Here is a 21,685-nt window from a genome sequence, read left to right on the forward strand (position 1 = left end):
GGTATTCCTGGCATTTCTTGGCATTCCTGGCTCCCTGGCATTCCCTGGTATTCCTGGCATTCCCTGGTATTCCTGGCTCCCTGGCATTCCCTGGTATCCCTGGCATTCCCTGGTATTCCTGGCTCCCTGGTATTCCTGGCTCCCTGGCATTCCATGGCATTCCTGGCTCCCTGGTATTCCTGGCTCCCTGGCATTCCTGGCTCCCTGGTATTCCTGGCTCCCTGGCATTCCTGGCTCCCTGGTATTCCTGGCTCCCTGGCATTCCCTGGTATTCCTGGCATTCCCTGGTATTCCTGGCATTCCTGGCATTCCCTGGTATTCCTGGCTCCCTGGCATTCCCTGCCCCTCTGGCATTCCTTGGTATTCCTGGCTCACTGGCATTCCCTGGTATTCCTGGCTCCCTGGCATTCCCTGGTATTCCTGGCTCTGGCATTCCCTGCCCCCCTGGCATTTCTTGGCATTCCTGGCTCCCTGGCATTCCCTGGTATTCCTGGCTCCCTGGCATTCCATGGCATTCCTGGGCTGGCATCTGTTCAGAGCCTGTAGGAGAGGAGCTGGCTGTCTCCCAGTGAGGCTGCTGCTCTGGACTCCTCCTAACAGAGTGCCTGTTGCTTTAAGTGTGCCGGCTGCCTGTGTGTGAGTCAGTCAGAGCTGCACATGGTCCTCACAGCACAGACCCCCTTCTTAAAGGGCTCCAGACCCTGAGTGAGAGGGACCAGAGCAGACATGCAGCACAAGCTCCTGGGTGCCCCCTTCCTTCTGTCCTGCCTGCACTTCTTCGCCCACAGCCTGGACCCCTATGACCTGCTCTATGACAATGGGATAGAAGCCTACTATAGGAATGACTTCCACCAGGTGGTCTATTACATGGAGCTGGCTCTCAGCAGCTTCTCCCAGCTCAGGCAGACTAAGCTGGGCTGCAGGCTGGGCTGTAAGCAGAGGTTCCCGCTGCAGGAGACCCCCCAGGACTGGGAGGTGGGCTTCCTGGGTGGCATGCTGCAGAGGGCAGCCTGTGTGCAGCAGTGTGAGGAGGGCAGCCTGGGGGCACTGACTAGGCACAGAGTCACTGAAGACATCAGGAGCGAGTTCTACAGGAGGATTCCCTACAACTACCTGCAGAGGGCGTACTTCAAGGTAAGACACAGCTCTGCTATTGTCCCGGGCTCAGATCTGACCTGTCTTATTGTTATTCTTATTAGTTACATTGTTTACAAATATCAGTGATACTTATTAGAATTGTTACAGAATGACAGTAGGAACAGGGATGGGGGAACCTTGGCTGGTGCAAAACTACAACTCCCATCACGTATGGACAGCCAAAGCTTTAGCTCTCCTGGCATGATGGGAGTTGTAGTTTTGCAACAGCTAAAAAAAATGTTCATTCTAGTTATTAGTGTTTTTATTAAAGGGATAGTTCAAGGGAAAAAAATCTGATGCCAAAAAGTTCCAGAGATTTGTAATTTACTTCTATTTAAAGAATCTCCAATCTTCCAGTACTTATCAGCTGATGTATGCTCTGCAGGAAGTGGTGTATTCTCTCCAGTCTGACACAGTGCTCTCTGCTGCCACCTCTGTCCATGTCAGGAAGTGTACAGAGCAGCAGCAAATCCCCATAGAAATCACCTCTGCTCTCCAGACTGGAGAGAATACACCACTTCTTGCAGGACATACAGTAGCTGACAAGTACTGGAAGACTGGAGATTTTTAAATAGAAGTAAATTACAAATCTCTGGCACCAGTTGATTTAAAAGATTTTTTTTCTGAACTACCCCTTTACTCTATGAAAGTATAGTGGCCAGTATATAAACACTGTAATATATACAAAAAAGACTGTGACCAAAGAGAGACACATCAGCTGTATCTAGTCCGCCCTTATATTATTTTATCCTAGGTTAGATACTATATACGTTTGCCGCAGGCATGCTTACATTCATGTGATGTAGATTTTACAGCCACATCTGCTGGAAATTTGTTCCATATATCTACTACTTCAGTCAATACTGTTTTGGGGTTTTACTTCTGACCTCAGTAAATGTCACATTATTGCCGCCTTGTTTCGTGTTTAGTTTCTCCGAAAATTAGAAATTATTGGGGATGGGGTGATAGTTTATAAATCTTATCCATTATTAGGCTATGTTCACACAACATATAAACAACGGCCGTAATTTGGATTTTTTTAATTTTTTAATTGCATTGAAGTCTATGGACAACAGGCGGAAATAACTGACATGATCATTATTTTGACGGCGTTGTTCATTACATTGTGTGAATTTGCATTGACTTCAATGCAAACCTTTGCAGTATGAAAAGAACGTCCGTTGTTTAAACTTTAAATTTAATAAAAACAATGGCCTTTTTTTTTTTTATAAAAAGTATGTTTTATGAACATAGCCTTACACCAATTATAAATTTGTATCCCTGTTAGGGAATCTGGTGCAGCTACTGAACAAGGGGCCAGGTTGTATCCGCCGTTGTATAAACTGGCGCAGTCGTTCTTTTACCGCAATATACGATGGCAGTGACGCTGGTGAAAAAGTTTCAGGGTTCTTTATAAATACGTCATCACTTCATTGTTGATTCCTCACAGCTCGTTCTTCCTCCTAATATTGAAATCTCTGACAGTATTTTTAGTTGGTCGCTTTGTGGCTGCATAGATGGAAAACCTTAACCTATTCCCGGGGACGTCTCATCTTTCCCGACTTTGCTGCTTCTGTAAATAATTGTATTCCCGATAAAACAACATCTTTGGTCGAGCTTGTCATAGAACTCTGCATTGTGTTGTTTCCATTTTAGGCCACATTCCCACATTCTAAAATATTAGAAAATACGGCTGTAATTTAAAGTAAAAATACGGCTGTATTTTTATTTTATTTTTTTACTGTGTGGATGGATGGAATACACAGATAGGCTATGTTCTCGTACTGCTGAAATTTAGTGGATGGCCGCCATTTAATGGCAAATAATTTTTGCCATTATTTGCCAGTAAATGGCGGCCATCCACTAAATTTCAGCAGTGTGTGAACATAGCCTTTCTGTGTTATCAATCAACTCCTGGTTTTGGTTGAAAAATACTGACCAAAAGTACTGAGCAAAAATACTGTGTGGGAGCATAGCCATGATGTGTTCTTTCTATGGGTACCTTGATTGCGTATATGCGACTTTTTGATCGCTTTTCATTACAATGTCTCTGGATTTGATGCAACCAAAAATGCAGGTATTTGCGCTTACGCCGTTTACCCCCCCCCCCCCCCCCCCCGAACTCCTCTTGGGGGCATATGCCGTATGGGTAAGATGAGTATGTGTAGGATGGGTATGTGTAGGATGGGTACGTTTAGGATGGGTGTGTGTAGGATGGGTGTGTGTAGGATGGGTGTGTGTAGGATGGGTACGTGTAGGATGGGTACGTGTAGGATGGGTACGTGTAGGATGGGTACGTGTAGGATGGGTACGTGTAGGATGGGTATGTTTAGGATGGGTACGTGTAGGATGGGTGTGTGTAGGATGGGTGTGTGTAGGATGGGTGTGTGTAGGATGGGTGTGTGTAGGATGGGTACATGTAGGATGGGTACGTGTAGGATGGGTGTGTGTTGGATGGGTGTGTGTAGGATGGGTGTGTGTAGGATGGGTACGTGTTGGATGGGTACGTGTAGGATGGGTGTGTGTAGGATGGGTACGTGTTGGATGGGTACGTGTAGGATGGGTGTGTGTAGGATGGGTGTGTGTAGGATGGGTACGTGTAGGATGGGTACGTGTAGGATGGGTGTGTGTAGGATGGGTGTGTGTAGGATGGGTATGTCTAGGATGGGTATGTCTAGGATGGGTACGTGTTGGATGGGTACGTGTAGGATGGGTACGTGTAGGATGGGTACGTGTAGGATGGGTACGTGTAGGATGGGTACGTGTAGGATGGGTGTGTGTAGGATGGGTACGTGTTGGATGGGTACGTGTAGGATGGGTGTGTGTAGGATGGGTGTGTGTAGGATGGGTACGTGTAGGATGGGTACGTGTAGGATGGGTGTGTGTAGGATGGGTGTGTGTAGGATGGGTACATGTTGGATGGGTATGTCTAGGATGGGTATGTGTTGGATGGGTACGTGTAGGATGGGTACGTGTAGGATGGGTACGTGTAGGATGGGTACGTGTAGGATGGGTGTGTGTAGGATGGGTGTGTGTAGGATGGGTACGTGTTGGATGGGTACGTGTAGGATGGGTGTGTGTAGGATGGGTGTGTGTAGGATGGGTGTGTGTAGGATGGGTGTGTGTAGGATGGGTGTGTGTAGGATGGGTGTGTGTAGGATGGGTGTGTGTAGGATGGGTGTGTGTAGGATGGGTGTGTGTAGGATGGGTGTGTGTAGGATGGGTGTGTGTAGGATGGGTACGTGTAGGATGGGTACGTATAGGATGGGTGTGTGTAGGATGGGTGTGTGTAGGATGGGTGTGTGTAGGATGGGTGTGTGTAGGATGGGTACGTGTAGGATGGGTGTGTGTAGGATGGGTACGTGTAGGATGGGTGTGTGTAGGATGGGTGTGTGTAGGATGGGTGTGTGTAGGATGGGTACGTGTAGGATGGGTACGTGTAGGATGGGTGTGTGTAGCATGGGTACGTGTGTGTTTAGTTGTGTAAATTTTACTGCAGTAAGAAAATCCAAAAAATGGCAGAAACTCTGGAGAAAATTATCCAAATTTCTTGTGGAAAATCTTTTCCTCTTTTATTAATGTGGTGTTTGCCTGAGACGTGTTATGTATCTAGAGATCACACTGTGTCGGCCGAATAAAATCCTTATAATTATAAAAATGTCATTTTCGGTGTTTCATGTATCTGATTCTGAGAAAGATGAGCAACATCTGCTGTAATAGCTTCCAAGAGGGACGTCTTATAGTTTTTCGGTTATTCCACTCAAATACTTATACTTAAGCTGTACTTGTAGAACTTAAAGAGGTTGCTAAAAAAAAAACAAAAAAAAAACTTTCATATCAACTGGTCCCAGCAAGTGCCAGAGATTTGTAATTTATTTTAATTAAAAAAAAATCTCCAGTCTTCCAGTACTTATCAGCTGCTGTGTGTCCTGCAGGAAGTGGTGTATTCTCTCCAGTGTGACACAGTGCTCTCTGCTGCCACCTCTGTCCATGTCAGGAACTGTCCAGAGCTGGAGAGGTTTTTTATGGGGATTTGCTGCTGCTCTGAACAGTTCCTGACATGGACAGAGGTGGCAGCAGAGAGCACTGTGTCAGACTGGACAGAATACACCACTTCCTGTAGGACATACAGCAGCTGATAAGTACTAGAAGATTTGAGATTTTTTAATAGAAGTAAATTACAAATCTCTGACTCTTTATGGCACCAGCTGATTTATGTGAACAAACCCTTTAAAGTCATATTACACGACCTGACACATACAGCAGCTGATATATTATACTTTTTTACATACCTTTTAAAGAAATCTGAATGTAAAGTTGTCATTGATGTGAAGCTGTATTCTGTTTCCTCCATTTAGAGATGACATCATAATATTTTCTGCCAGTTATAATTGTCCCCCCATAACGCTTCCCATTGTGTAGTAGATGGGCAGATGTGTTGCGGCTGGTGCCAGCTCTTGTTTGCTTATGCAGATTTGCCATTTTCTGGATAAAAGAACATTATTTACCAGTTTCTTTGACCTTTGAGAATCTTCCACATTTTATTTTCTCACTGGACTCATAAACATTTTCTGCTGCCGCCGCCACGGGATCGCTCGTTGTATGTTTCAGTCTGATAATATTAATGACAGTAATAGGAAGAGTTCAGTCATTTTCTGTATCTGCTGTTTTTTTAATACATATAGGTAGAGATTTATCAGACATGGTGTAAAGTGAGACTGGCTCAGTCGCCCCCGGCAACCAATCAGATTCCACCTTTCATTCCTCACAGACTCTTTGGAAAATGAAAGGTGGAATCTGATTGGTTGCCGGGAGCGACTGAGCCAGTGTCACTTTACACCTGTGTGTTTGACTTCCTGTAAATACAAGATTTAAGGGCAACTTCAGTGATTTATTTTTTTCTTTTAAATAACCTGGTGGAAAAAAGTTATATAGATTTGTAATTTACTTCTATAAAATAATCTCCAGTCTTCCAGTACTTATTAGCTGCTGTATGTCCTGCAGGAAGTGGTGTATTCTCCCCAGTGTGACACAGTGCTCTCTGCTGCCACCTCTGTCCATGTCAGGAACTGTCCAGAGCAGCAGCAAATCCCCATAGAAAACCTCTTCTGCTCTGGACAGTTCCTGACATGGACAGAGGTGGCAGCAGAGAGCACTGTCACACTGGGGAGAATACACCACTTCCTGTAGAACATACAGCAGCTGATAAGTACTGGAAGACTGGAGATTTTTTAATAGAAGTACATTACAAATCTCTGGCACTTTCTGACACCAGGTGATCTCAAAGGGGAAAAAAATTAGTTGGAGTTCCCTTTTAATATCCCGATCTGTCAGATCCCTCCTATTCTCTTACTCCTCTCCATCTAGATCCCCTGCATAATGCTATATACAGCCATTATAAGGCTTAAACTTAAAGGGATACTTTGGCACTTATAGTGCTTCCCAATGACAGTACACTGAACCAATCACCGACTGTGGCGCTGTACCATGCCAGTCAGTGATTGGCTTACCAGCCTTTTACCGCCAAGCCCATCTTGGATGTGGCGGCAGCGGGGGACGGGGGACCCCCCAGGAGAAAGAGTAAGTTGTCTTAATGGTCCATACGAATGGAGAAAAGAAGGAAAGAAGACGCCTGTGAGTCACCTGTGAGTCGCTGACTGTGAATCTGTACTGTGCCAGTCCCTGCATAGAATAGTACTGTCACCTATAACATCTGCAGTGAGATGACGCATCAGTCTCTTATTTGTGACGTCACGGCTCCCCGCATACACTTACACTTCTTCATACTTGTATTTGATATTTACAGTAGAAATAGGGGCTGTAAACTGACCTTGTTTCTGCACATGCCCGCTCATCAATGGCAGGAACAGGGCAGGGATCCATAGCTCGCCCGGTCTGATGCCGCTGCACCCGCACAGTGTATAAGGGGAGTGGCAGCCAGTGAGACCCACCAGCCAGTCTGTGCTGCACATTCAGCCCAATGCTCCTGCAGGAGGTTTTGGAGGGCAATTTAAAGGGAAAGTCCAGGATCTGATTTTTTATTTTATTTTTTTCAAAAGAACTGGGGGACGAGGTGGCTGAACATAACAATATGTACCTACTGTACTTCCCCGGCTCCAGCACTGGGGTCCACTGTCCCCCGCTCTGGTTCCCGATCCCCCGGCTGCTTCCTGGTCTGAGCAGGGTTCCACCTCAGTCACTGGGCCCCACACGTCACAACCCAGGTCTCTGTTCAGACCAGGAAGGGAGAGGACCCTGGGGGGGGTGGGGGGGGAGGACAGTGGAAAGTACCAGTATGGTCACCGCTAGCTTTGGCGTGCCCCGCTAACCATTTTTCCTTGACTGCCCCAGCACTCAGCCGTATAGGGACCATATTTATGGGTGTTTTTTGGTGTTGCATTAATTTGTGCACCCGGATGTTAAAGTCTATAGGCCATTCTGAAATACCCTACATAAATAGTGATTGCTTTTGCCCCCATTGTAGGTCAGCCGCAGCTGTTTTGTATTTTTACATGCAACATTCTCAGGGTGTGTATTTTTTTTCTTGAGTTTTTTTTTTCTTATCTATACAACTTAAAGAGAACTTGTGTTGCCCTTGTAACAAAAAGGGAAGCCACCAAAATACAAAACTTTTAAAAGGAACCATGGGGAATGTGTAAACTCTTAAATCCATTATGTTGGGCCGTAGGAGCCTTGATATTGTTGTCACTGCTGATTCAAATTACTCTTCAGGGTCCTATCAGGCTGTAAAGGTCAGTTTATGCCCTAAGAGCTCATTCACAATCCAGAGATGTATTATTACTCTTAAAGGGACACAGCTCAAACCTTATTTTTGTACTTAAAAAAAAAAAAATTAGTTTCCGGACCAACATTTTTTATTTAAAGAATTTTTTTTTTATATAAAGAATTTGTAAATATGCACAGCTCTAAAGAGATAGAGGGTCTGATTTTTAAGAACTATTTCCACATATTGGAAGGAAGTCTGGGACCTGATGGAAGTCAGGGACACATAGTGTGAGCCTTAAGGCAAGGCCCCTCAAGACTGTCCCTGCCTACTTGCCAGCCCGGCCCTAGGTGGTCAGCAACAACTGGGCGACATTCCCTACACTAGGGGAGTGAAACACAAAATGAGATAAGACAAACACAATAAAAAATAGTCAGACAGATAAGGGTCAAACCGGAAATAGCAGATCAGCAGGCAAAAAACGGAGGTCAGAAGGACAGAAAAAGAGGTCAGAATTCCAAAGTAATCCAATATAAAGCACCAGCTCAAGCTACAAGAAACTATTGCAAGTAAGGTCCAAGAGCACAAGTGGATTTTTATGAGATGCCAGAGTCCCAGTCCAGGGCGTGATTGGACCGGCCCTCTGACATCCAGATCACACAGATCACAGACTGACAAAGAATGGAGATGAGTGGCAAAGACAACTCTCCATCTCTACTAAATCTAAACTATCTGCAGCCCAGCACTAGAGTTAGTAGAAGAAATGAGACGGGTGTGGTGGAACCTGTCAATCAGTACGAAGCCAGTACTAGAATAAGACACAGTTCAGACTGGTGCAAAGGAAACAGACAATTAAGACACTGAATCGTGGCCAAACGCGTAGTCTTGGCATTACTTTACAGGTAAGGACTGCACTAAGGTCTGAACAGGGACGGCTAGAACACTTATCTTTTCTAAGGTAAGGTTGGAATCGTATGCATTGAGATGTCAGATGGGCAACCTTGGCAGTAGTGCACCACAGCTGGCTTTCATATTGCACAGTATTGTGAGTGTCTTGGAAATGACAGTCTCTCATTGTATGTGTCTCTCTAATCCTGCAGTGTCCCTAAACCTGGCCCTGGCATGGGTGATAGTTCATAGGCCATCTGCTCTTTAATCGTGAGCTTCAACTTCCTCTTATAAAGACAAGCTTTGGAAAAACCACAGGACTGTATTTCAAAGAAGATTGTAGTCAAATCGTCAACCCAGAATATGTTATTCTTATTTTAACATCTTTCTGCCTTAACCTGTCCTAAATTTTTAGCTCTAAAGGGGGCGGGGGAGCTCACCACAGCACACTTGTACAGCACAGCAGGGACAGCATACAGTATGGCAGCAGGCGACGGCAGACTCTACATCTGGTGGTAGGGGACAGTGGGGATGGCGACGGGCCTCTTGATGCCTTGCCTGCACATTTACAGGCAACAACCACAGGAGGGAATATCGGGACTGTCGGCAGGTGATGGTCTTCATGTCCTGCATGCAGCTGCTCTGCAACGGATGGTGAAGGTAGAGGACAATGGCGGCGGGCTAAAAAGAATCACAGCTGCATGCTCTGGTGTTCTGTTCGGCGGGCATGATACCAAAGGTCTTACTTTCGGGGAGGCCTTATATTTAGAAATTCAGCAAAACCTCCACTAGGTCTTATTTTTAGGGATGCATTTTCGGGTAAGAAAAACACAAATCTGTCACAAAAAAATTCCAGAGTGGACTAGAGGCTTCAAGTATTCACCTACTGTCCAGAGACAAAAGACAATTGCTGTGACCATGTCCTCGTGTAGCAGCCTAGTTTATCCTTCTCGGGCCCGGCTCCCACATGGTGGCTGTATCTCTCAGGCTTTCCCAGCTGCCGTCTTTCCGTTTCATTGACCCTTGTTCCTTCTTGTTTGGAGGACGATGCATTTTCATGTTGGAGTTATGTTCTCTTTGGAATGAGTCACATGAGAGGACATCCTGTCTTGTCTGCGCTCAGTAGCCGGAGTTCTCTGTCCTGGCTGCTGGGCATACACACGGATATTTCAGTTCTTGATGACAAATCCCCTACTTGGTATTTTTTAAGTATTTCTCAGGGGAACATGAATAATATCAACTAAAACATAAATTGATGTAATGGGAAAATTTCTAAATAAAAAATAAGTAACAGAAAGGCGTTAGGTTTCCTGCTATAAATACTATTACAGTGCGGAGTTCTCCATCAGTATACGGAAGCCAAAACCAGGAGGGGATCCTCCATGGGAAAAACATACTGGACAGATACAGTATACATCTCTGTGTATGAGACTTGCTGCTAATTTTGGCTTCTAAACACTGATGTCGAATACTGGCCTATATACTACTCAGTGCTGCTCGGCTGGTATTATACTTATCCTTATATTTAACGTTATAGTTGTGCCCAAAAGTTTACATACACTTGCTGAATTTTTGTTCTTGTCTTTTTTTCAGAGAATATGAACATTAACACAAAAACTCCCCCCCCCCCCCCTCTCCTGTTTAGCGGTCAGGTGAAGCCATAGGCATAGCTATCATAAAAGCAGGGTAGGCAGCTGCTATGGGGCCCATGCAGGAGGGGGGCCCGGGGATGCACAGGGAAGATATAAGCCAACCCTTGTCCTTCTGCTTAATCCCTTATGTACTGCTGTGTGTAAGTGATCCAAAGTTCATTTACATGCTGCAACATAAAAATGGGTTAATAAGCAGAAGACAAGGTGATCTATGCTTCACTGCTCTGAGAACCCTGACTTCTGTTCTCTTGAGCCCTGAAGAGGTCAGGGGTTATCAGTGCACGAGCCATCTCCTTCTCTTCTGCTTTTAACCCTTTTTTTTGTGCTGCAGCAGGGGTTAAGCAAAAGGTAGTCTGCTCCTGCACCTATGTATTTAACCATATCGGCTCCTAATGGGCCCTTATAGTTAAAGGGGTTCTCCAGTGCTACAAAAACATGGCCACTTTCTTTCAGAGACAAGACGACTCTTGTCTCCAGTTTAGGTGTGGTTTGCAATAAGCCTCCATTCACTTTAATGGAACTGAGCAGCAAAACCCTGCCCAAGCTGGAGACAAGAGTGGGGCTGTCCCTGAAAGAAAGAGGCCATGTTTTTGTAGCGCTGGATAACCCCTTTAAATGCAGTGGATTGACAGAGCAAGCAGAGAACTACCACAAAAGACTTCAAGTTGTCATTGATGTTAGAGGGGGCAATACGCTAGATTAGGAACCGGGGGATGGGAACTTCTGATCAGGATTAGAGATGAGCGAACCGGGTTCGGGTTTGAATCCATCCGAACCCGAACGTTCGGCATTTGATTAGCAGGGCTGCTGAACTTGGATAAAGCTCTAAGGTTGTCTGGAAAACATGGATACAGCCAATGACTATATCCATGATCTCCACATAGCCTTAGGGCTTTATCCAAGGTCAGCAGCCGCCGCTAATCACATGTCGAATGATCGGGTTCGGATGGACTCCAGCTGCTCCAGGTTCGCTCATCTCTAATCAGGATGATTTGGATGTTTTTGGTTGTCATTATGATTTAAAGGGGTTCTCCAGCGCTACAAAAACATGCCCACTTTCTTCCAGTGACAGCAACGCTCTTGTCTCCAGTTTTTGTGAAGGTTCTGTAACTCAGTTCCTTTGAAATTAATGGAGCTTAACTGCAAACCGCACCTGACCTGGACACCTGAGCGGTGCTGTCTCTGGAAGGAAGTGGCCATGTTTCTGTAGCTCTGGAGATCCCCTTTAAAAAGAGAAAACACAGTAGTCAGACAATAAATGGCATCATCCGACCACTAATCATGAGTGGTCAAAAAATAGTTCATATTCTTTAAAAAAAAAAGTACAAGAAAGCAAAAATTCTGCCGGGTGTGTAAACTTTTGAGCACAACTATATATGTTGATTCTGTATCCTATAAGATTGCAGATGTCTCTCAGGAGATAATAAGCAGTTTCCTATGATGATAGAGATGCTAGAAATACAGAATGCAGGGAGCAGCTCCTACATTACCATGTCACCGCCCGGTCGCTCTTATAGTGGTTAGCAGACACTGACCTCGGGCCACTTAGCTACTATATTATAGGTTTATATTTAGCTGCTGAAGATTTATAGAACTTAGAGCTTTTCCAGGCGTTTCCCTGCTGCCCACCTCCACTGTAGCTGCCATGTCTGTTCATGTAGCTGGCAATGCATTAAGGAAATGATTGCGGACTGTGAGCATCCAGCTGGTATGAGCGCTGAGTCAGTACCAGTGCTGGAACATGTTGGAGACTCACCCACTCCGCACCTCTTATTAAATACACATTCCTGGGATTTAAGGGGGTGTTCACCAAAAAAAGGTTTTTTTTTCAAATTTGTAATTTACATTTATTTACAAATCTTCCAGTACTCATCAGCTGCTGTATGTCCTGCAGAAAGTGTTGTATTCTCTCCATTATGACACAGTGCTCTCTGCTGCCACCTCTGTCCATGTCAGGAACTGTCCACAGCAGCAGCAAATCCCCATAGAAAACCTCTCCTGCTCTCCAGACTAGAAAGAATACACCCCTTCCTGCAGGACATACAGCAGCTGATAAGTACTGGAAGACTGACATTTTTTTATATATATATAAAAGTAAATTACAAATCTCTGGCACTTTCTGGCACCAGTTGATATGAAAGAATCCCCTTTAATTTTACTAGCATGTAAAGAGAACAAAATCGAGAATGGCGTTTCTAGAGAGTCCTGATGCCCTCTCCGTTTTTTTTTCCATATACTTATATGTATTTATTATAAGGATAGAGTCTTCTTTCATTTGCTTTGCTCGTTTATCCTAACACGTATGACGCCAACTGGTGACTCATCCGCTATTACCTATATTTATATGGAACACGACATCTATATATAATAACGCTCTTACTGTCTATGCTGGTGAACCGACAACAGGGAATGACCGAGCGATGGAACTGAAATCCTGGATCTACTTATGCCGCCATATGGAATATGCCGCTGTTATAGTCTCCAGAATAGTGCTATATACCATAGACTGCAGATGTCAGGCCTGAGAATATCATATCTGTCTTCTGTTTCCAAGTAGGTTCGGTAAAACCGATATTATGGGGATAAATATAGAGGACGCAGCTGTCGAGACGTGTACATTGTCTGTGGCCATGGAGTGGCAGACATATTTCTGGGACTCCTGGCGGTTTACTTTTTTGCCTGTAATAAACATAATGAACCTCTACTCATTGTATGTTTTTAGTCTAGATTAAAGGAGTACTCTGGTGAAAATCTTTTTCTTTCAAATCAACTGGTTTCAAAAAGCTATATAGATTTGTAATTTACTTTTATTTGAAAATCTCCAGTCTTCCAGTGCTTATCAGCTACTGTATGTTCTGCAGGAAGTGGTATATTCTTTCCAACCTGACACAGTGCTCTCTGCTGCCACCTCTGTCCATGTCAGGAACTGTCCAGAGAAGTAGCAAATCCCCATAGAAAACCTCTCTTGCTCTGGACAGTTCCTGATATGGACAGAGGTGGCAGCAGAGAGCACTGTGTAAGACTGGAAAGAATATACCACTTCCTGCAGGGCATACAACAGCTGATAAGTACTGGAAGACCTGAGATTTTTTAATAGAAGTATATTACATATCCGTATAACTTTCTGACACCAGTTGACTTGAAAGAATTTTTTTTTCTCTGGGATTTGCCCTTTAATGTGTTGGAGGAAGTGGTAGGTGCTGGGTCAGCTGACTTCCTGTGAACAAAGGATTACATAATCACTTATCAGATTTCTTCTTGCTGCTTAAAGACCCCTCCCCACCCAGCGATATGTGAATGCTAGCTCTATGGGATCGAAATATACTGTAGTTGTGCCCCTCTCCTAAATTCACCAGAGTACCCCTTTAAGAAATAAGCAGATCTAGTAGTGTTCCAATATTGTTGGAAATTGCCATAATTGGTGAAGTAGTATGGAGCCGTCATCAGGCGGAGGTCTGTAGGACCGGCAGTACTGTGCTCTGGTGACGGCTTCTTTCACATTGGATAAATAAGAATATGGGTAAAATGTACATTTCATATGTAGCTATAGAAGCTGAAATCTTTATTGTAAAGCGGATCCAGGCTTTTACGTGACACGCATGGAGTTTGTAAATTATTGTTCTTTTTTGAGCATGTTCCAAAAAAGTAGCAACATATGTGAGTTCCCGATGTCGAAGCCGGAGATAAACAATCTGCGCAGGAAATGTACAGGCGCTGAACGGCTTACTTATCTCTACTCCGTCTGTGACTAATGGAAACAGAAGACAGCAGGGCAATGGGAGTTATTGTAATATGAAGTATTCTTAAAGGGAATGTGTCATCAGAAAAGGATTTATTGTGTAAATAATGTTTTGGTTTTTTTTGTCAAACATTTTTTAAAGAATTTTTGGTGACTTTTATTCTAATTTTCCATTTTTCTATCTATATTCTAAAATATTCCTGATATCTTGCAGTTCCCATTCTTACCACCGGGGCTAAAACTAAGCTGAGACTTCCTGTTGTGTCTGTGGTGATAAGAGGAGGCTGCTGTAAAGTGATTTGTACAGCATTGCAGCGTCATGTGACTCCAGTAGATAGAGGAGACAATAGCAGCTCCATGTGGAATGACCTCTTCACAGGTCACAGAGCGCGCTCAGTAATGTCTCACGGGGACAGAGCCCCTGACGAAGCTTTAGGTAGCGAAACACATGTCGGGCGGTCCAGGGACCCTGCTGGTGGCGATGAAGTAAGGCATCTTTTTGGATTTTGATTCCCTGCCTTGCCGCCTTTTTTTTTTTTTTAGCATGAAGCATATTGGACCTTCAGTACTCAGTAAATTGCTCTTGATTTCCCAGTGAACCAGGTTGTATTTATTGTAGGTGAGGTAGAATGGACGGCGTTACACCGGCCGCTTCTTATTAGATTTGTATGTGAGGAGTTTAGAAAATACAAATTAAACTTGGTTTCCAAAAAAATTCTACAAGCTTTAAATTCAGAATAACTGTGAGGTTACACAACGTTGTGAAAAGTGAGTGGTGCACTGTGTGCGCCAGATGGTTAAGCCTCAGCCGCACAATAGCCGGGGAATTAGGAACCCATCATATGTAATCGTGGTGACCCCCGGTGGGGAGGTGCGGCCGGTCACTTGCCAGATGGTGGTGTGACGCCAGTTCCATGGTGGTTGGCCGAGAAATAGCTCTGACCAGTGGTAGTTTGTTGTGACGCCAGTGCCGGTTGGGCACACAGGTATGGTGGCACACCTGCTTTTATTTTAGTGGGCCGGCTATAGCTTTTCCCTTGTGGACAGTAACCTGCCTGTTTGTTGCGGGGTCCCTTGGGTACTTATCACGGTGGTCCGGAGTGGAGTAGTGACCCACCCGGACTATTGGTACTGCCACCCACAGAAAGGGGAGATGAGGATGACCCAAGGAAGGTGTGTGTGCTGTGTTGGTGCTTAGTGAAGAATCACAGAGTCTCTTAAGCATAAATATAATCTTGTTTACTCTGAAGATACTTGATATAGGCAGCAGATAATAGTGCTTTGCCTTGATACAATACTTTACATTTGATACTTAATACTTTAGGAGAGTAGAAGGAGTGATACAGCTGTGCTGACTGAGTTGCGTGATGAGAGGTAGAAAAGAGGATCAGAAGAGTAGAGAGGAGGATGTCAAGAGAGAGTCGCAACCCAAGTAGTACTGTGCTCTGCCGGAACTTCAGAGGTAGAAATAGAAGAATACTTGAGAGTAGAAAGAATACTTGTGCCCATGTTTTGACTCTTTTGGTCTTTGCACCACCTATTGCCCACCAGTGTTGGGTGACCCGTTCTAGAGGGTGACACAAGCCCCAGACCTTGTTACCTCGAATGAGCAGAGTGGTCAGAGTTTTCTAATTACAACTACGCTGTGAGATAGAGTGCATAGGCTTCTAGCAACTTTGCTCTATCCCGATCAGTTCCTTTACTTCTTTGTGGATACTTTTCTGCACTGTGTTCCTCTGGTCCACGGCGTTGGTTAGGATGATCCCTGACTTGTCCTCTGTAGTGGAAGCTTAACACTGCATAGTGTGTCATGAGGTTGCTTGAGGAGAAGCTGTGTCTAGCTACATGTGCTGTCCGTCTAGACCACAACTGAGACTGGGGACCTGGCAGGAGCACAACTTGACTGCTGTAGAGAGCGTTCTAGCTTGCGCCCTTCTTCTACAGAATCCAATGCAAAAAAAAAGCGACACTTCCTCTACCCATGTGACTTCCTTCCTACAGCAGGTGTAAACTGTGCGTGGGTGAGAAGTGCGCGTGAAGAAGTAAAGAGAGAGATGATAGGTGAGGAGAAGAAAGAACTCTCATTGGTGTACAGATCCATGTGGTACACAAACAAGACAATAACCCTTTGGGTCCAGCTGTGCAAAATCTAGACATACTTACTTATAACAATGACATCTTGTGGCAAAACTCTGGTACTGTTACATTTCCACTTACTCTCAAAAGTACAGGCTTTTGCGAAGGGTCTAACCAATAGTAACACCTGTGGTGGGACACATCATAATGAGGCATCGGCCATCGGTGACGTATACGGCTGTCAATATAAGGACTTGGAAATCTGAGCATAGAGGTAAGACAATTGGCACGAGGTTCCTTAATATTGTGCAGCACCCCTGCTGGTTATACTTCATGCCTCCTACCAGGTTATCCTTCTCGGCCTGATGCTCGTCCATTGCTCACAAAACTCTATAAGGCTATGGTCACACGTAGTATGAGAACGGCCGGGTCACAGAACGGCCGGTCTCAGAAAAGATCATCCCGGACGGAACTGATATCACAGATGTATAGATTCTGCTGGTAACTGTGATGCTGTCCGAACCGATTTGTGCAGGACAGAGAAATGCTGCATGTCGGGTTCTTCTCTCCGACTATGGATGCCAGACATATTATACGGCCTGTTTGTCTGTTGTTTGGAGCGGCATATGATATATATGTGGACACCCCAGCGGAATGCCCCTTTATTAGTAGGTGTAGATTAGAAGCTCGCAGACCTAGCCGGATGTGCGATCACACGGTGGAGGAGTAAGTAGTAATTTCACATACCAGATGCTATAGATAAGGGATTGTGCCGCATACTGGATGCCCTGGAGTTATATGATAATTCTACATGTCTGAATCGTCTTGGAAAACCAATTATTACTACGGCTATGAAGGAAATGTAGATATGCCTGGAGGAAACGGTGATGTCTGCTGTGTCCTTATTATAGGAGGTGGCGGCCATTACTCCGGAGTCCATGAAATTGCTTTGTTTCAGTGTTTTTATGGGATTTATTATATTATACACTATATGGATTTAGTAAGTAGCTCAATATCATTTTCTCAAACTCTTTGGTAGTTCCGTCATGCCAGCACTGAGCAATCTTGGGTTCTCAGTTCTTTAAGTAAATTGTTTCACATTGGAGGAGGAATCCTATACCTTTATCTTTATTCTCCTAATAGTTCAGAGTGTGATGTCACAGTAAAAAGATATTACTGCAGGGATCCCCAACCTTGGCCCTCCAGCTGGAGCAAAACTGCAACTCCCATCATGCATGGAGAGCTTTAGCTTTGGCTGTCCAGGCATGTCCAGGCCAAGGTTCAGTATCCCTGGATTACTGTGTAGAGATAATACTCATTACTTCTAATTTACTTCTATAAAAAAAAGTCATTCAGTACGTATCATCTGCTGTATGTCCTGCAGGAAGTGGTGTATTTTTTCCAGGCTGGAGAGCAGGAGAGGTTTTCTATGGGGATTTGCTACTAATATTGAGTGAAGTTATTCAAAGGATTTCTGTCTACAGTGAGTTACAATAAAGGGGTAAAGCAGAAAGTAATGTCACAGGAGATGAATATTGATGCTATAGAAGGAGTAACGTCACTGTAGTAGTGCTGCTGCCCAACACATTGCTTATCATTCGCACCAGAAAAATTATGTAAATAAGGCTGGGTTTACACTATGTTTTTGCAATCCGTTTTTTTCATCCGTTTTTGCAAAAAAAAAAAAAAAAAAAACTGATGAAAAACTAATAGAAAAAAACGGCTGCATTTGTGTGCATCCATTTAGAATTTTTTTTTTTCCATTGACTTTCATTATAAAAGAAACGGATAAAAACGCATACTTTTTTTTTTTTTACGTACACACAAAAGCAGCTGACCTTACTTTTGTGTACGTTAAAAAAACTGATGCGTTTTGATCCTTTGCTTTTATAATGGAAGTTAATGGAAAAACTGATCAAAATGGTTGCACACAAATGCATCAGTTTTTTCAAAAAATCTAAAATGGATTGCAAAAACATAGTGTGGACCCAGCCTTACAGCAGCAATCTAATCTAGACCCTAGGAAGCGTAGATTGTGAGACGTAAACTAAGATGCACCAAGTCTACTAGAAGACACAAGACTCTCTGAAACCTGGGGCATCTTACTACCTGTATCTGTGGATAATTCATTGATTTCCCAGTACAGGAATAATGCAGCAATGTTACAAAACAGGAGTAACCCAAAGTGTGATGCTGTAAAAGAGGGACAATGTGCTCAAAAGAGCCCCCTCTCCGGAAAAACCCAAAGCAGCCCCAGTCAGCAGCATGGTGGCTCAGTAGTTTGGACTGTTACTTTGTAACACTGGGGTCTTGGGTTGAAATCCGAGGGGGTGCAAGAGTTTGTATGTTCTCCCCAGTTTCTCTAGATACTCAGGTTTCCTCTCATGCTCCAGAAACATATTAATTGGTTAACTTGAAATTTATGTTGTGAGTCCCAGCGGGGCACAGATCAGTGTCAGTGATTGCAATCTATATACAGCTCTGCAGGATATACTGGCTTCACAGCCGCATTACCTATTTCTGCATTGAGATGAGACTCCTTAGTAGTTGGGCCCTATTGCAGATGTTGTGCTAAGCTTGTACTTACACCCATGTGTGCACATTTATTGTACACTTCAGATACTTGTAGTTGACAATTGCAGAATAGTAAATTGAACAATAGAATACAAGAAAGAAAGATATACTGCATGTTCCTTAAAATCTATAACATTAAATAGAGATTTTCTGAAATTCCGCCCGTTTTTCTCTGTTGTACTGTTTTTGTCTTTTTGTTACGTCGGCTTCACAGAGTTTTTATTGGGTTCAATTGCCGGAAAAGGAGCATTTTGCGCTTACAATGTTCGTGTTTATTTTTCTTTTGTAAAACGCATCAGTGGTGATTCTGGATCCAAGTTCTGGTCTTGTAACATTAGAGGCCCTTCTTCTTCTTCTTCTTCTTCTTCTTCTTCTTCTTCTTCTTCTTCTTCTTCTTCTTCTGTCCTTCCTTCAGCTAATGGAAAAATCAGTAAATCATCAAACGCCGGTTACATAATGTGAAAAACAAATGCACATTCCAAAATATTCCGACTCGGTTCCCATTAGTAGAAAGTTTGTTTTCACTGGTAAATTTGACATGATTTGTATACCATATGTCTAGCACATTACATATATCTAGCAAACTTGTAGACTTTAGACCTTTGTAGACAGGCAGAAGGGTGGAGGATCCTGAGGGCGTCTCCATCTGTACAGATCAGGGCTGATCACTGGCTCTTTTTTTATTGGCCGATTATTGGTTACATAAGAATTCCCACATTTCTGTACATTTCTGAAGGTACTTGGATTCTTAGGGTCCATTCACACGTACAGGATATGCTGCAAATTAAACATTGCAGATTGAAGCTGCAGATTTTAATCTTGCAAATATCAATAGAACATAAGGAGAAGTCCGGCCGTTATAAAAAACTGGGGGAAAATACCAACCCGGAGGATAGACTGGCCGCTCAGCCAATTGGTGACTAGCGCAGTGTCCCATCCCAGTCACTTACTGGCTGATCAACCTGGTTGTGATGTCAGCTCAGAAGAGATCCCAGAGCCCAGCAAGGGTTCCGGAGCGGCAATCCGCAGCTGGAGAGGTAAGTATTGATAGTTTATGTTCCTCCCCTGCCTCTGCCTTTTAAAAAATAGTCCCCAGCTCCGGACTTCTCCTTAATAAAGGAACACAGCATCAAATCTGCTGCAGATCCTGTACGTGTGAATGGACGCTAAAGGCTCACATCTACAGCCAAATCCGAGTATTTTGTGGAGTTATAACAGGGCTTCCATGGAGAAGCTGCATGACTTCCTCAGAGGCGTATGAATCTGACAGAAGAAAATAGCGTCATGCTCCATTAGATGCCACAAGTGCGGAGAGTATCTGTGTATACAAGGAGTCTGAGAGGTTGTACGCTTCACGCCAATATACACGCGGCTAAGTAGGACTCATACCCCCGATGATCTGCAAAGTCTCTGGATCCTTCTCACCATTTGTGCAGACGTAACAATCTGTTCTTCTCCAAGTTGCTGTTCTCGTTTTATGGTTTTTTGTTTAATCCTCTTTGAAGTAAAACTTAACAAGTTTTTTATGCTTTGTTTGTCTTAGAGATATCACTACAAGTGTTGGCCGATTAGTCGGGTTTCCGTGTTACGGTTATACCGGCTCTGTTTATAATAAGCCGGATGGAGCTGAAATCCTTCGACTGAAATTTACTGTTTGGTCTCATGAACGTTCTCTGCCCCAACCCCAACGTCCCAACCAGCTGTGCTGTGTCCTCTGCTCAGCAGTAGCTGTGACGGAACGGAGCTTCTAATCCAACAAAGAGCAGAACCTCAGTGTTGTCATAGTGACAGTGTTCCGCCAGCACTATATGCAGAGACACCGGCACCCTGGGTATCAGAGAGTGAGGGCAGCCTACCCCTGGCACCTGGCAGATTGAGGATTATTTTACAGAATAATGGTCAGGGATGTATAGAAGAGGGGGGGAATATATTTTTCAATGGGATTTAAAGGGACGTCAGTGTACGGCATGGAAGAAAGAGACTGTATCAGCAGGATTATGGTGTCCTATCTCAGGGTGGCATAAACTGGTGACAGAGAAGCTGAGCAGAATGATGGAACTTACACTGTGCAGCTGATGTGTAGCAAACTAGTCCTGTCCATTACGTGCTTGTAGTCCTGGATATTCATGAGCACCAGCGCATGCGCACACTCTCCTGCATAACCTCATAATGATCGATAATGCTTCTGTAATATAGACACAATCAAACCCTAGTGTTACACATGAAAGTGTCCTCAGCGCAAGACTGTGAGCCATGCAAAGCTCTGCTAATATAGTCTCCTGTCATGGGCAAGAAGACTAAAGAAGCAGGTGTGCGCCATGAGAGATGGCAGAAGTGTCTTATTCCTTAGATGACCATGCAGCAGACTGGCCGTCTTCATAGAAGAAAGGCCGACCTTCCACCAACCCATCTAACCTGCTGATATGTCCCTATTGTGCAGGGGCACCGAGGATGATCGGATGTCTCTTACCTTCCTCGTTGGTGCTGTTCGTGGAGCACTATTAGGAGCCCCACCCATTGCACCAATCTGGCTCGCTCCATTGATTATCATTAGAAGAAGCGGGCCTGCTCGTGCTCTGGGGGTGAACAGTGCTCCTAACGGTGCTCCGGGCCGAGGATTACACTGCTAACAGCACAGGAACGGCACAGAGGAGGAAGGAAAGAGACATACTATAAGAGACACTCTATAAGAGACACGCTATAAGAGACACACTATAAGACACATACTATAAGAGACATGCTATAAGAGACACACTATAAGAGACACGCTATAAGAGACACACTATAAGAGACACACTATAAGACACATACTATAAGAGACATGCTATAAGAGACACACTATAAGAGACACATACTATAAGAGACACGCTATAAGAGACACACTATAAGAGACAC

The 21,685-nt window shown here is 44.2% G+C and overlaps 1 protein-coding gene across 1 annotated transcript in view; it reads left to right on the forward strand.

Annotated features, from left to right (window-relative positions):
* Positions 1 to 635: 635 nt before the first annotated feature.
* P3H2 (prolyl 3-hydroxylase 2) overlaps positions 636 to 21,685 on the forward strand; it is a 112,702-nt gene continuing 91,652 nt past the window's right edge. The window contains exon 1 of the mRNA XM_069974413.1: positions 636 to 1,134. Coding sequence (XP_069830514.1) covers positions 727 to 1,134 — 408 coding nt within the window. The 5' untranslated portion in view covers positions 636 to 726. The remainder of the gene's footprint in view (positions 1,135 to 21,685) is intronic.

Source organism: Dendropsophus ebraccatus, chromosome 6, assembly GCF_027789765.1.
Source record: "Dendropsophus ebraccatus isolate aDenEbr1 chromosome 6, aDenEbr1.pat, whole genome shotgun sequence".
Taxonomy (NCBI): Eukaryota; Metazoa; Chordata; class Amphibia; order Anura; family Hylidae; genus Dendropsophus; species Dendropsophus ebraccatus.